This window comes from Octopus bimaculoides, chromosome 17 (assembly GCF_001194135.2).
Source record: "Octopus bimaculoides isolate UCB-OBI-ISO-001 chromosome 17, ASM119413v2, whole genome shotgun sequence".
NCBI classification, from domain to species: Eukaryota; Metazoa; Mollusca; class Cephalopoda; order Octopoda; family Octopodidae; genus Octopus; species Octopus bimaculoides.
Window position 1 is genome coordinate 28405826 of NC_068997.1, and position 15361 is coordinate 28421186.

The following is a 15361-nucleotide window of genomic DNA, read 5'->3' on the forward strand; positions in this document are numbered from 1 at the left end:
ACTCTGGCACTTCATGCAAGAGCGTGCCCAAGTGGCAATTGATCGCCGCATATTGGGCCAGAAAAACCGAGCAGTGATAAGCTTTACTGTTGCTGAGATGCCCGGATGTGACAAAGAATGAAGGGCATCAAACACAGAATGTTGATGGTTCGTAGGTACTAAAGGCCTAGGAGAACCTGTGGATGTGTCACATAATATAGAGCCTTCTGATGAAGGGAGCGGAAGATATGCAAATTTACAATTGCTGAATTTTGACGAAGTCAAATCTAAACTTGACAAAGAAGGTTGCTCCTGCGAAATTGCCAGCAAATCAATTTCCGCGGGAGTGGAAATAGAATGCACAGGAAGTCGCGAAAGAGCATCAGCTGGGATGTTCTCTTTCCCTGGCACATGACGAATGTCACCTGTAGATAGATCGCCAATAGCTCACGATCAAAAGTACTATACCTGCGTTCGGCAGGCTGTAATTTACAAAAAAAGAAAGCCAAAGGTTTTGTTTGATTGTTTACAGTGTGCTGCAAAACAGCACCGACTGCAGAATCGGAAGAATCCACAGATAAAGAAATCGGAGCATCAGGAGCAGGATGTGCAAGAACAGGAACGGAGGATAACTCCTGTTTCACAGACTCAAAAACAGATAACGCCTCATCAGTAAAAGTGAGTCCAGCATCCTTCTTAGAATGGCCTTGCAGTAGCCTCGTTAAAGGAAGTAGTTTGTATGCACACCGGTCAATGAATCTCCTGTAAAAATTGACCATGCCTAAAAAATTGCGCAACTGTCGCAGAGAGGTTGGAGGTGCAATGCGTTGAATTGCATCGACTTTAGCAGGAAGAGGTTTGATCCCATTAGAATCAACCAAATGTCCCAGAAAATTCAGGGATGACTGCCCGAAAAGACACTTGTCGGGATTAATCTTCGCATTATAAGCGCGAAGACGCTGAAAAAGTTGCGACAAATGGTGGAGATGATTCTCTTCCGTATCACTAGCGATGAGAATATCATCGACACAAGCGAATACAAAATCAAGTCCACGAACGACCTCATCCATAAACCTCTGAAAAGTGCTAGTAGCATTACGCAAACCAAAACTCATAAATAGAAATTCAAAACAACCGAAAGGAGTAGTGATGGCTGTTTTAGGGATATCCTCTGGATTTACTGGTATCTGATGATAGGTCCGTACCAGATCAATCTTAGAGAAAATGGTGCATCCATGCAGGTTCGCCGAGAAATCCTGCAAATTCCTGATGGGATAGCGATCAGCTATTGTTACAGCATTTAGTCTCCGATAGTCCCCCACCGGGCGAAAATCCGAATCCCCTTTACGGGCCAAATGTAGAGGAGATGCCCATGGGCTGGTGGAGGGTCGAATGAGGCCGAGTTGAAGCATGTGCTCAAACTTGGCCTTGGCCGTCTTAAGACGATCAGGCGCTAGGCGACGTGGTCGAGAAAAAAACCGGAGGACCAGTCGTCGTGATATAATGGAGGGTGGAATGTGCAGGTTTAACCGGCTTGAAAGTAATATCCATCAACTCCGGAAAAGAGAATGAAAAGCGTCTCCAGCAGTGGCAATAAAAAATGCTGGGCTAAGAGGAGAATTGGTAGAGCTCCTTGCCGGTGTGGAAAGGGATGTCGATTTTCCTCTTCTTACATCACCATGAAGTGGGTTCCAGAAGACTAATTTGGCTGCTTCCAGTCCAGGGCGGTGCATGCAGTGACCAGATATTTGCAACTGTCTTTACTTGATCTTCTTGCTAACTTTCAACAGGTCCCCCATAAAGGCATACATTTGTGATATGTTGCTGTCCCTTCACATTTCAGGCATTTTTGCGCTATGATAAAATGTACAAGGGTTAGTGAATGAGCAAAGATATCACTGGGTTGAGAGGATCCTAGTCTTGTCTTGTCAAGGGTACAACAACCTTTCTAGTTCTGGTGCTATAATAAAATGCCTCCACCACACTCTGTGAACAGGTTAGTGAATGACTGGAGATACCATAGGATTGGTATAGCTCTTTAATCTTGTCTTGTTGAGGATTGTAACTCTAACTCCAGTGGTCATGGTATCATGATAAAATACACCCAACACACTATGAAGTGGTTGGTGTTAAGAAGGGCATCCACCTGTAGAAACCATGTTACAGTGAGTTGTGGTCTGGAGATGACTTTCAAAGTGGAAAAACAGATAGAATATATTTCTCTGTGTGTGTGTGTGTGTGTATGTATTGTGAACAATTACTTGTCCACATATCATCATCATCATCATCATATGTCTGTTTTCCATGCTGGCATAGGTTGGACAGTTTGACAGGAGCTGGCAAGCCAGAAGACTCCTGCAAGCTCTATTGCCTGTTTTGGCATGGTTTCTACAGCTGGATGCCCTTCCAAATGCCAACCGCTTTACAGAGTGCACTGGGCGCTTTTTACATGGCACCAGCACCAATGCTTTTTATGCAATAGCCAGTCACTAAAATTTGTAGATAAGCAATTTTAGTCACAAATTCACATTAATAAAGCAAAAATGTGACTCTTTTGATGTTTAAATATACACAAACCAATGTTGTTCCCAGACGTAACATGGTGTATGTGAGACATTACCCTTTGAAGTTCTGCAAACAAATATTCATGTGTTTATTGAAGTTTTATTACTTTTGGAATATAAACTTGATTCATTCCATATTTATTCGACAATGTATATGTTCTCAGCATGCAGCTAAATAATTGTTATGCATACTTTGGAAGCAAACACAGAAACTTATTGTATTAAAAAATTGTCTGTTCAATTAATGTTTAATGTCTTTCTATCTTTTTTTCTTTCTTTCTCTTTTTTATCGACTGTATTAAGACACCTTAGAGTTTTAAAATTCAAATCCTGTTGGAGTCATTTGTTACCTTTTGTCACTACAAGTTTGAGATGTTAGAAACCAGTAACACACATTACTGGTTTTTCACATGCCTTGCTTAAATATTCTGACTTTTGTGCCTTTCTGTGAAAATGCAAGTGAGAATTGTTCAAATAAATAACTATTGTTTACATAGCTACAACATTGATGTTCTATATGCTGATGGTTCAGGGGCCCCTTACAATCTGCAATAATTTATGAGCTGGAACTTCTAGTTTACTACTACCGTACACAGTACAACATTAATAAATTTGTATCATCATCATCATTTAATGTTTGTTTTCCATGTTGACATGGGTTGGATGGTTTGACAGGAGCTGGCAAGCCAGACGACTCCACCAGACTCTATTGTCTGTTTTGGCATGGTTTCCACAGCTGGATGCCCTTCTAAATGCCAGCCACTTTACAGAGTGCACTGGACGCTTTTTATGTGACACCATCACCAGTGCTTTTTACATGGCACAATCAGCAGGGCTTTTTACGTGACACCATCACCAGTGCTTTTTATGTGACACCATCACCAGTGCTTTTTATGTGACACCATCTGCAGTACTTTTTACGTGACGCCATCACCAGTGCTTTTTACCTGGCGCCATCACCAGTGCTTTTTACCTGGCGCCATCACCAGTGTTTTTTACCTGGCGCCATCACCAGTGTTTTTTACCTGGCGCCGTCACCAGTGCTTTTTACCTGGCGCTGTCATCAGTGCTTTTTACATGACGCCATCACCAGTGCTTTTTATGTGACACCAGCACTAACAGGGTCACCAAACAACTTTCTGTTAATGCCCAAGGACATGTATTTCATTTAATTATTTAAATGAAATTTAAAATTTGCTTAATTTAGAGTGTGTTGAAAATCTGTGTTGTACCTGTATAAGAATTTCTGTTACTTGTTTTTCTTGTTCCCTTGTTCTCCATTCACTGAAACAAGGGGCAGTGTTGTAAATAAATCATTGAAACCCTAACTAAATATTAAGGTTTTGAACTAAAACTTCATCGAAAGAATATGTTGCTCTTTCATCCCAGACTGGCCTCATTGATCAAACCTTTTAGCAAAAGTAATCCAGATCTGACCATCTTTTATAGTTTTTCTTTCTCTTTTACTTATTGCGACCATGCTGGAGCACCACCTCAAAGAACTTTTTAGTCAAATGAATCAACCCCAACACTTATTTTTTTATTTTGAAGCCTGCTACTTATTCTATCGGTTTCTTTTGCCGAACCACTGGTTACAGGGACATAAACACACCAACAATGATTGTCTGGTGGTGGTGGGGACTAACAGGCACAAAGATACCCCCCCCCCCACACACATGATGGGCTTCTTTCAGTTTTTGTCTACTATATCCACTCACAAGATTTTGGTTAACCTATGGCTATAGTAGAAGACACTTGTCCAAGGTGCCATACAGTGGGACTGAACCTGGAACCATGTGTTTGGGAAGCAAACTTCTTCCCACACAACTATGCCATGTTGTATTTTTTGGGGGAGAAGCAGGGAACTATTCAATGTACTTCTCTTTCTTAACGCCATTAATTGTGAGTTGAGGGAGACTTGGCTACTATTTCTACCATGTCAGTTAATTTCATAGAACAAGTGTCAGCAACCTGTTGCCTACTGGTAAAATTTTAGTTCTGTTTAAATTTGAAACTAAAATCTTTAGAATATTTAAAAATAAAATTAAAAAAGCATTTTAGTTTTAAAAGCAAAGTAGTAAGTTAAACATTAATCATTTAGACCAACCATATTTGGCACAAATATTCTACCTGTTTTTTGTTTAAACCAGCCAGCTCTGGCCTCTCCTCCCGATCTTACAATGTTGTTTTAAAGTTATCTTCAAAATCTTGATGTTACTGATGGATTTGGTTGACTGAAACTGAAAAGAACTTGTGTGCATGGTTTATTTATTTATTTATTTATTTTTTTTGTGTCTCCTTGAAAATTGTAAATGAGAATCACTGTCATACAAGCAGTGTCACTCATTTCCAACATTCTGTGAAAACATGTTTGACCATCAGGAAATATTACCTTGTTTGGAAACTGATGAGAGTGAATGACATGATGGGTATCTGGCCATAGGAAATCTATTTCAGTAAACCCTGCCTGACCCATGCAAGCATGGAAAAGTGGATGTTAAAATGTTGATGATGAGTTATCTCTCATACTAAAAAGTTTCCCCTCTTCTCCCCTGTGAAGTCGTTCTCTCATTGGTTTATTAAGGTTTTTTATAGTTAAGGAATATGTTGGTGAACTTGTGCTTTTTTATTTGTTTGTTTTTATGTCCTTTATGTCATGCTAGTCTGAGTTAGATGAACATATTGAAGTGTTCTTGTCATTAACCCTTTTTATGTTTTCCATGTGAAGGAGCCTTTATTTCACATGTTTTTGAAGGCACAAAGCCAGCAGACGGTTTGTTGACATGAGAAAGGACAGCAGTGTCACTGCTTGTGGGTCAGTGATTTTTGGAAGCGTACAAATGTAAACCAACATAGAGACACACATATGCATGCCCACACACACATACATACTCTTTCTCATACATGCATATGTGCATACATTCATATACACACATTTTTACGATTAGCTCCTCTTAGTTTCAATCTGCCAAATCCACTGACAAGGCTTTGGGTAGGTCTGAGACTAAATTATAGAAATCACCTGCTCAGGGTGCCATGCAGTGAGATTGAACCACTAATCATGTGTAGGGAGACAAACTTCTTAACCATGTCCACAATCACTTTAATAATGTACCATGTTAAAATTGTTTTTTGTTTATTCTCGGATTAGGTTGGAATACAAAGACAATAAAGACGTCATGTTCCTTGCTGAAGAGTTGGTGAGTTGCTTTTCTTTGTTTTCTTTTATTGCTAGTTATGAGATATTATATGCAATAAACCTAGCATTGCATGCTTGAACTAATTAAAATTAATTTAATGCATTGAACATCCATAAATGGTTGTGTCTGTTTATTTAACTACACTGTGGATACCGTAGTTTCAGTCATCATTATGATTTCATCAGCAACTGTTATTTCTTTATCTTAACTGTTTACAACAAAATTGTATTTATAGCTTCTGTCATTAAGAGCTTTATCGATTAAATCAGATGTACCAATTTATCTAGCTTTCGGTAAACACTTCAATGATTGCCTGCAAACTTTGGAAATAGACAAAAAAAAACAAAAAACTTTATCTTGTAATGGTCAGGTGCTGCTTAATGACACATTTTTTTATTTTCCAGTTTCAAATCATAGTCTGTTTCCTTACAGTCTTTAGGGCTGTTCTATGGGATGACCTAGATGAGATACAGTTTTTAGTCTTGTCCTGTTTTGAATCAAAATCCTTTTATTCAGTCTGGTACACTGACTGCTTTCATAAATATTAGTTATAATGTTATTTATTTAATAATTATCATCATTGCAGGAGTGACTGTGTGGTAAGTAGCTTTCTTCCCAAGCACATGGTTCCAGGTTCAGTTCCACTGCATGGCACCTTGGGCAAGTGTCTTCTACTATAGCCTTGGGCCGAGCAAAGCTTTGTGAGAGGATTTGGTAGACAGAAACTGAAAGAAGCCCATCGTGTATCTATCTATATATGTATGTGTTTGTCCCCCACAACATCATTTGACAACCAATGCTGGTGTGTTTACATCCCCATAACATAGTAATTTGGCAAAAGAGGCTGATAGAATAAGTACTACGCTTACAAAGAATAATTCCTGGGGTCGATTTGCTTGGCTGAAGGCAGTGCTCCAGCATGGCTGCAGTCAAATGGCTGAAACAAATAAAAGAATAAAAAAATTTAGTGTCCATGCTAGCATGGGCTGAACAGTTTGACCAGGACTGGCAAGCTGGAAGGCTGCACCAGACTCCAGTCTGATTTGGCATGGTTTTCTATGGCTGGATACCCTTCCTGATGCCAACAATTTTACAATGTGTAATGGATGCTTTTACATGCCACTGGCACGGGTGCCATTTGCATGACACCGGTATCTGCCACGACTGTGATTTTACTTGGCTTGATGAGTCTTCTTCTCAAGCACAACATATGCCAAGGTCTTGGTCATTGCCTCTGTGAAGCTGAATAAATAATATAATAATGTGAGATGCTTGACCTAGTGATTAAATTGTTGCACTCAAAATCACAAGTGCTGACGTTTTGCTCTAACGGCTCAGGCATGGCTGTGTGGTTAAGAAGTATACTTCCCAACCACTGACTTTTGGGCCCAGCCTCATTGCATGGTACCTTAGACAAATGTCTTTTACTGTATCCTTGGTCTGACCAATTCCTTGTGAGTAAACGTGGTTGATTGAAACTGAAAGAAACCCGATGTGTGTGTGTGTTTGTATCTCCTTGTCTTGACGTCATGTGATTGTTGTAAATGACTGTCATTCATTTCCAATATTCTGCAAAATCATGTCTGGCCATGGGGGAAATATTATCTTGCTTGGAAACAAGGTAAGGGTTGATGACAGGAAAAGCATCCAGCTGTAGAAAAATCTAGCTTGATAAACTGTCTGACCCATCCAGGCATGGAACTGTGAAATTTCAAATGATGACAATGATGGTGATGGTAACAATGATGAACTAATTTTTGCCATTAATTTCTACTCTTTGTTTATGAATTTCTGAAATAAAGTATAAAACTGCTTCCTTTTGAGTATCTGTTGGTTGTCAGGGTTAAATTTTACCATGTAATCTTGTGTTTGAATGCTTCTTTTCTAGGTGCCAACCAATGGTCTCATTCTGAAAGGATGGTATACAACTATCACCATTGCCGCTTTTGGAAATGTGGCAACAATTGAAACCATATCCCCACCACCTCCACCGCCTCCTCCACAGCAATCTGTGCATCGTATAAAAGGACCTGGTAGGTTTCAGATGAATCATTTCACTCTCCCTCTCCCCCCTCATCTCTTGATTAATTTATCATACAGCTGCTGTCCTAGCTATATGAAGAACATTATCACAGGCAAACATCACCAAGAGACCACTTCCAGTTGTAACTGTTGAAACCCTAAAGCTTGCCCACTTGACTAAGCGTGTATGATAAACTCCATATTAAATGTGACAGAAGTAGCAGCAATGTTTCAAGATAACCTAATTCAAAAGAATGATTACATTGGGTTATGCAAATAGGATTTCAAAATATGTTATGTAAACCACCTATCATCTTCTTTCCAGCACATCAACAAATACAATGCTACTAAACTGGTTAGCCACGTATGTGGTTTGAAAACCAACTCCACACCATATACAATGAAAAGGAGGATCATGGAGAAATCTAAGCCATGTGTAGCTTTTAGCATGTTCAAGTTTCTTTTGTTGAACTGGAGGACACCAACCACTCCAGATTGAGTAGCTGTCTTGCAGGCTTTGGTCTCCTTTCTGTTTTATTTTTCTGCATCAGTTACATTAATTATGGTTTCTACAATCAAAATGAACAAAAATACTGGTTTTCTTACTTTTCTCTTTTTCCACCAGCTGAGTGGACTGGAGCAACATGAAGTGTTTTGCTCAAGGACACAATGCATCGCCCAGTTCAGGAATCGAAATCAAAATCTTAGAATCATGAGTCCAGCACCTTAACCACTAAACCATGCCTCCTCCACATGCATACATACATGTTTTTTTTTATCTTGTCTTCTTGCTTTTTTATCTCTCTACTCCATGTGTGTGTGTGTAAACACATCTTTTGTATTTTCCTACATTGTCAGCTTTAATTGATATTTGTTTGTTGTATATTAATGTTTCTGCTTGTATTTTCACATGTTCAGCATTGGAGAACCATTCACAGTCAGACAAGCAGTCAGAATGGGAACCTAGGCAACAACATCCTTTGGATTACATCCAACAACAGGTGGAACAACAGATGCAACAGCTTCAACAGCAGCATGCACAACAGCAAGCACAACAGGCTCAGCAGCAGCAGCAAGCACAAGCACAACAGAAGCAGCAGAAACAACAAATGGTGCAGCCAAGCCAACAGCCCAAAGCAGTTCAACAAAGTGGGCAAGGGCAAACTCAGGTGCCACCGCCGTCGTCTCAGCAACCGAGCTCCCAGGTACAGCCGAGCAAGCAACCACAACAGCAACAACAACAACAGCAGCAGCAACAAGTGGCATCATCTCAGCAGCAACAGCAGCAGCAGAAGACACAGCAGCCGAGTACAGTTGTCCACCCTCCATCCCAGTCGCATACTGCACCCACCCAAACCCCTCTCTTACCCCTTCCTCACAGATCTTCAGATGTCTATCATCAAACTGAAGAACTCTTTGATCACAGACCTTCCTCTTCACAAGATATTCCAACACAGGAATACTCAGCCAGCCAAAGGGAATTTACTGGAGACAGCCACAAGGCTTTTAGTCAAAGAGATTCTACAGCTGATCAGACTGACAGAACCTACCGAGGAGACTTCAACGAACTCTGTTCTGAATCGAAAGAACCCATTGACACATCTGATTTCTTTGAAGAGCAGCATCGTAGCAGAAGTTCATATGAGCGTGAGGTACATCATCGTGATGGGCGTGGCACAAGAGAAGCGGACACTGCACGGGAGTTTGATAACCAACGGGATGGTTCTCGAGAGAAGAACGATAAAGATCCTTGTTCTCGGTCTCCCACACGTGAACGTGACTGGGACCAGTTCAAGGAGAGAGACCAAAGCAGGGACTTAAGTGATCGAGAAACTCGTGACCGAACAAAGTCTCCTCATTGTCGTTCTCGTTCACCAACAAGATCACGGTCTCCACCTGCGGAGTCTCCAAGACAAGATAGAATTGAAGATCCTGATTCTGGTAGGTTCTTTTTATTGATAAAACTCATATTAAATATTTAATTTGTTTTATTTGATTTTTAAAATTCATCTACGTTTGAATATAAGATGCATTTTTAAAATTGAATATAGGTATGTATTTCAAAAAGAAGCAAGAGTCAGTACCCAGGAGGTCTTCATTTTTGGTTCTATTGGTTGGTGCATAATTATTGCAACTTTTTTTCAGCAAAAACATCTTTAAATGACTGTCTGACTGTCTGCCAAGCAAATGGGAACAAGTAATTGAAGTAGATGGTGAATATGCTCCAGAATAATCATTTAGAGATGTTTTTGTTACATGTTATTATTGTTTTTGTTGAATGAAATTTATTTTAAAAAAAAGCTGCAATAACTATTGCACCAACCTAATATTTCAAGTTTCCTCTGTGTGTATATACATCATCATCATAATCATCTTTTAATGTCTGCTTTTCATGCTGGCATTTTGGTGGACAGTTTGACTGGTAACTGTTAAGCTGGGAAGTGGGGGCTGCACCAGTAGTTGTAAAGTAGTTGGCATTAGGAAGGGCATCTGGCTCTAGAAATTGTTTTCTAAAACAATGAAACCTAGTGTGGTCCCTGGCCTTGCTGGTTCCTGTCAAGTCATTCAATCCATGCCAGCATGGAAAACAGACATTAAATGATGATGATTTTTTTTTCCTTGCATTGTGTTGAATTCACTTATGTATTGAGGCCTCGTTGTGATGTTTCTAACAGATTTTTCATTCTTTTGCCTGATATTTCTTACAATAGATTGGTTTATTTCTCACTCTAGAAACCTTACCTATGAACCAAGATGACCTGTATTGCCTCACACCTGTCCACTCTCCAAATGTGATATTTCTTTCAGATGCTGAGAATCAGGTAAGACTTCAATAACTCCTCTTAATCTGTTCATGTGTTTTTGTCTCTCCATAATTATTTGTGTGTCATTTAATGAGATGGGTTAGTTAGCTTGGTAGGTGGCTGGAAGTGGCATCAGTGCATTGTAATCAGCGATGTATAACATCTGATAGTCTGATTGATCACGTAATCATGTGATCTGATAATATATTTGGTGTCACAGTAAAGGAATTTAGAGGTGAAAGCCTTAAGAGAGGGAGAGAGAGGGGTGGTGGTGGAGAAGTGTATGAGTCAGTCAGTGAGTGAGTGAAAGAGAACAATTTGTCAATAATCAGAAAATTCTGATTTCAATTTGGAATCAAAAGTTTGGTAAGAGCTCAAGTGGAACCATGTTGTGTTGATAAGGATTCTTGTGAAACGTAATGCTAAACAGATATTTCTTATTTTTTATTTTCTTCGTTTTTTTCTTTCTTTTTTGTTAAACTTATTGAATTACTCTACTTTCCCTTAATTTCAGGATGCTGATGACGGTTACGAAGACATCAGTTCTGATGATGATGATGATGGACTTATATGTGGTGATGACAGTGATATGCAGGTATGGTATGATCTTGTCATTATTTCTCAGCTTTCTCTAGGAAATGTCGAGGTGTCAGGTAAATAATAAAAATATCTTGGAGGGAACCTGTGGAAGAGGTAGTCCTAGGAAGACGGGACGAGGTGGTGAAGCATGATCTTCAAATATTGGGGCCCCACAGGGGCAATGGCAAGTGACTGAGACCTTTGGTGATATGCTGTGCTTGAAGATTCATGCTGGTGCCACATGACTGGCACCTGTTCCAGTAGCACATAAAAGCACCCATGCTGGTGGCACGTGAAAAGCACTCATTACATTCTTGGAATGATTGGCATTAGGAAGGGCATCCAGCTGTAGAAACCATGCCAAAACAGACACAGAAGTCTGGTGCAGGCTCCGACCTGGCCAGTTCCTGTCAAATCATCCAACCCATGCCAGCATGGAAGGTGAATGTTAAACAATGATGGTGCAGGTAGCATGTAAAAAAACACCTTTTGAGCGTGGTCATTGCCAGAACTGCCTGACTGGCTAGTATATGATATTTTTATATATTATATTTTTTTAATGATATTTAGCAGAAGCACCAGAATGACATGAGGGCCAAAGTTTTGTGTGTTAGCACTTATGGAACTGGTTACAAATCATAAGGTTATAAATTTATATGCTGGTGATAATGGTATTTCCCTGCATAGTTCTAGAACAAATTATTAAAAACAATTACAATGCTATGTGGATAATTTGTATTTTTCAAATAGTTTGCCTGTTATGCCATTCAGTAAATAAATTCTAATGTAATGCTTATATGCAATGATGTTTAAAAATTAAGAATCATTTTAGCTTCCCCACCTTTTCAATTTTGTTTCTTTCTTCTCATAAAAGCATAGCATTTGAAATCATCATCGTCATTCAGTGACTATTTTCCATGCTGGCATGGGTTGGATAGTTAACAGGAGCTGACAAAACCAAAAGACTGCACCAGGCTTCATTGTCTCTTTTGGTGTGGCTTTTATGGCTGAATGCCCTTCCTAACACCAACCACCTTATCAAGAATTATTGATTAAAGGTGTTATACCGCAAATAAATCAAATAAACAGTTGGTGTTATTAAATAAAGTATGCTTTGTTTTTAATTAATTTAATAAGGATAGTTTTTTTTTTCTTCTATTTTTTTTTTTTTTTTTGTCATTCTGCTTTATTTTCTCCTTCAATTAATTTATTTTTTAACGTTATTTCATTGGACCGCCACACAACATTTACAACTGATTCTAGAATCTCACCTCTGATGTCTTGATACTTTGTGTTCTTCCAGAATGTTGAATTCTTTGATGTCGCTGATGATTCCTGGAATTTTGCCACATCAAGTTTCAACCCTTTTCAGTGTTATCTTGCTCCGCTTGCTGTAAGTATTGGTCTCATTCCTTTTTTGTGGTACCGTGTGATTATTATTTGTTTTAGTGGTTTTTAACTGATGTAATGGTTCCAGTAACTTTGAAGAATATGGCTAAATTCTTCCTTCCCAAGTTATTATGAGAATAATAAATCTGGATGCCGTGTTATTTCATTGCATGGCAGAACAGATAACATGACCATTTTCCTGTTCTGTGGTTGTAGGCCCCTTATCTGGGATACCATATTCTGTGACATTTTCTTCAGCAACAACCTGATGTGTTCAGCTTGCCACTCTAGGCTTTGCTGCTTGTCAGGCTGGGAAGAGTAAACTGTTGAAGTACTGACCTCCCTCTGACAGATTTGAGGTCGATCCTCTGGCAGTGGAGACCTCCGGTGTCCTTGACCCTGCGCACTGTTGTTGGGGTGGGCATGACTATCCCCAAGTCTGAACTCTGTGAGTCAGTGGTTGTTCCAGCGTGTATCCCTTGCTAACTTCTGGGGCAACACTTTTTCCATTTTGGCTGCCAGGACCATGAGACGGATTGACCAGTTCATAAGGGCAAAGTAAAATAAGAAGTATTTCTTGTATAGAGGCAGAGGCACAGCTGTGTGGTTCAAGGGCTTGCTTTGCAATCCTGTGGTTTCAGGTTCAGTCCAATTGCATGGCACTTTTGGAGAGAGCCCTGGGCCAACTGTTTTTTTACTTGTTTCAGTCATTGGACTGGTCATGATCTTCCTCATCTCGTGGCTCATTGATCATTCACCTTTCAACCCTCCCCAATTTTTAATCACTGCCTGCTTCCCCATCCCTTCATCTCTTCCTGATACAATCTTGCAAACCGCCTGCCCACCTACATCAACTCACCTTCAGCCTTGAGGGGTCACCTGGGCACCTCATCACCATTATCTGTCTCTTTGTAGCCCCTACTGACCATCTGTCTCTTCTCTTTCCCACCCATCTCCTATCAAATGCGTGTAGCCATGCAGATCCTCTACAAGAACCTGTCCTGACCCTCTACCTCTCTTATATTTTGAACCTTTCATCCCCTAGCATGAAGCTGATCTGCCCCCATTTTTGTAGTCCCGTGAGCTGCATGGCCTCCCTCATTAGTGCTGGTGGCATGAAAAAATAAAGACCTGTACACACTGTTATGTGTACAGGTCTTAGGAAGGCCATCAAATTGTAGAAACCATGCCAAGGCAGACACTGGAGCACAATGCAGTCCTTGGGCCCATCGGATTTTGTCAAACTGTCCAACCCATGCCAACATAGACATTAACTGATGATGATGGTGGTGGTACTGAAGTGAAAGACATTGCAATATCGACCACATGCTCATGTTTTCAAATTTAATGCAGACATTGTGTTAAGAAGTTCTCAGACAAAGCACATAACTTTATCCTGTGTAACTACCAAGCTGACAATAAAATGTCAGTGCTTTGTCATTCTTAAGTTGTTAATATTAAGGCAGCAAAATGGATGTAAAACAATAAGATAAAAATCTATATTAATAAGTTATTGTTTTTATGTACAGGTTTTAGTGCAGTCTGCTATTATAAAAGTTTATGGCTATAGGTGCAAGCGTGGCTGTGTGGAAAGAAGTTTGCTTCCCAATCACAAGGATATAAGTTCCATCCCATTGTGTGGCACCTTGGGCAAGTGTCTTCTACTATAGAAGTTTCTACTTTCAAAAAACATCAATTTTTGGGTAATTAGATGTATTCAAGCTGTTTTTATCACAGCTAACATCATCTTTCATTTCATTTTTGTGCCATGGACAGGAGAGGATTTATTTACAAACAAACAATGATTTCAGCTACAAGTGTAAACAAATCCTCCTGGCCATCTCTCTGTTTTCACATTGACCATTAGACAAGTTGTCAGGAATTAGCATTCCTGAGAGCAATTGTCTGTCATCACTAGTGACATTGTCACTTCATTGTCAATGACCTGATTATCAGTCTTGATAGAGATGTTTGTTTGTAATTTACAAGGTGATTTGATGGTGATGATGATAGAGAGAGAGATTAGGTATTCACTGCAATATGATTCATATTCATGATTCATATTTACTCTTTTACTTGTTTCAGTCATGTGACTGTGGCCATGCTGGAGCACCGCCTTTAGTCAAGTAAATCAACCCCAAGACTTATTCTATAGCCTAGTACTTATTCTATCGGTTCCTTTTGGCAAACTGCTAAGTTACGGGGGCGTAAACACACCAGCATCGGTTGTCAAGCGATGTTGGGGGGGGGGGACAAACACACACACACACACACACACACATATATATATGATGAGCTTCTTTCAGTTTCCGTCTACCAAATCCACTCACAAGGCTTTGGTCAGCCGGAGGCTACAGTAGAAGACACTTGCCCAAGGTGCCACGCAGTGGAACTGAACCCGGAACAATGTGGTTCGTAAGCAAGCTACTTACCACACAGCCACTCACACCACCATCATCATCATCACCATCATCACCATCATCACCAACATCATCAAGGAGTAGGCAGTAACTCTATAAGATGTACCCGGTGTAAGCTATGGACACATAAGAGGTGCAGCAATATCAAAGGCAGATTAACTACAAAGTTAGTTTTTGTATGTGGCAGATGTTCAGGTGCAATAAACACTGTAAACAAACAGGAAACAACTTCTATCTCATTCCAGGGAGAAAAACTAGAGGTAGTTGATAGCTTCCGCTATCTGGGTGACCAAGTTAGTAGTGGGGGTGGGTGCACTGAAAGTGTAACTGCTAGAATAAGAATAGCCTGGGCCAAGTTTAGAGAGCTCTTACCTCTGCTGGCGACAAAGGGACTCTCACTCAGA

At 39.9% G+C, this 15361-nt stretch overlaps 1 protein-coding gene across 1 annotated transcript in view; it reads left to right on the plus strand.

Annotated features, from left to right (window-relative positions):
• The window catches only part of LOC106870684 (protein virilizer homolog), a 68649-nt gene that overhangs the window by 15939 nt on the left and 37349 nt on the right, over window positions 1–15361 (plus strand). The window contains exons 4-9 of the mRNA XM_052974140.1: window positions 5695–5743; window positions 7632–7776; window positions 8684–9706; window positions 10499–10587; window positions 11084–11164; window positions 12452–12541. Coding sequence (XP_052830100.1) covers window positions 5695–5743; window positions 7632–7776; window positions 8684–9706; window positions 10499–10587; window positions 11084–11164; window positions 12452–12541 — 1477 coding nt within the window. The remainder of the gene's footprint in view (window positions 1–5694; window positions 5744–7631; window positions 7777–8683; window positions 9707–10498; window positions 10588–11083; window positions 11165–12451; window positions 12542–15361) is intronic.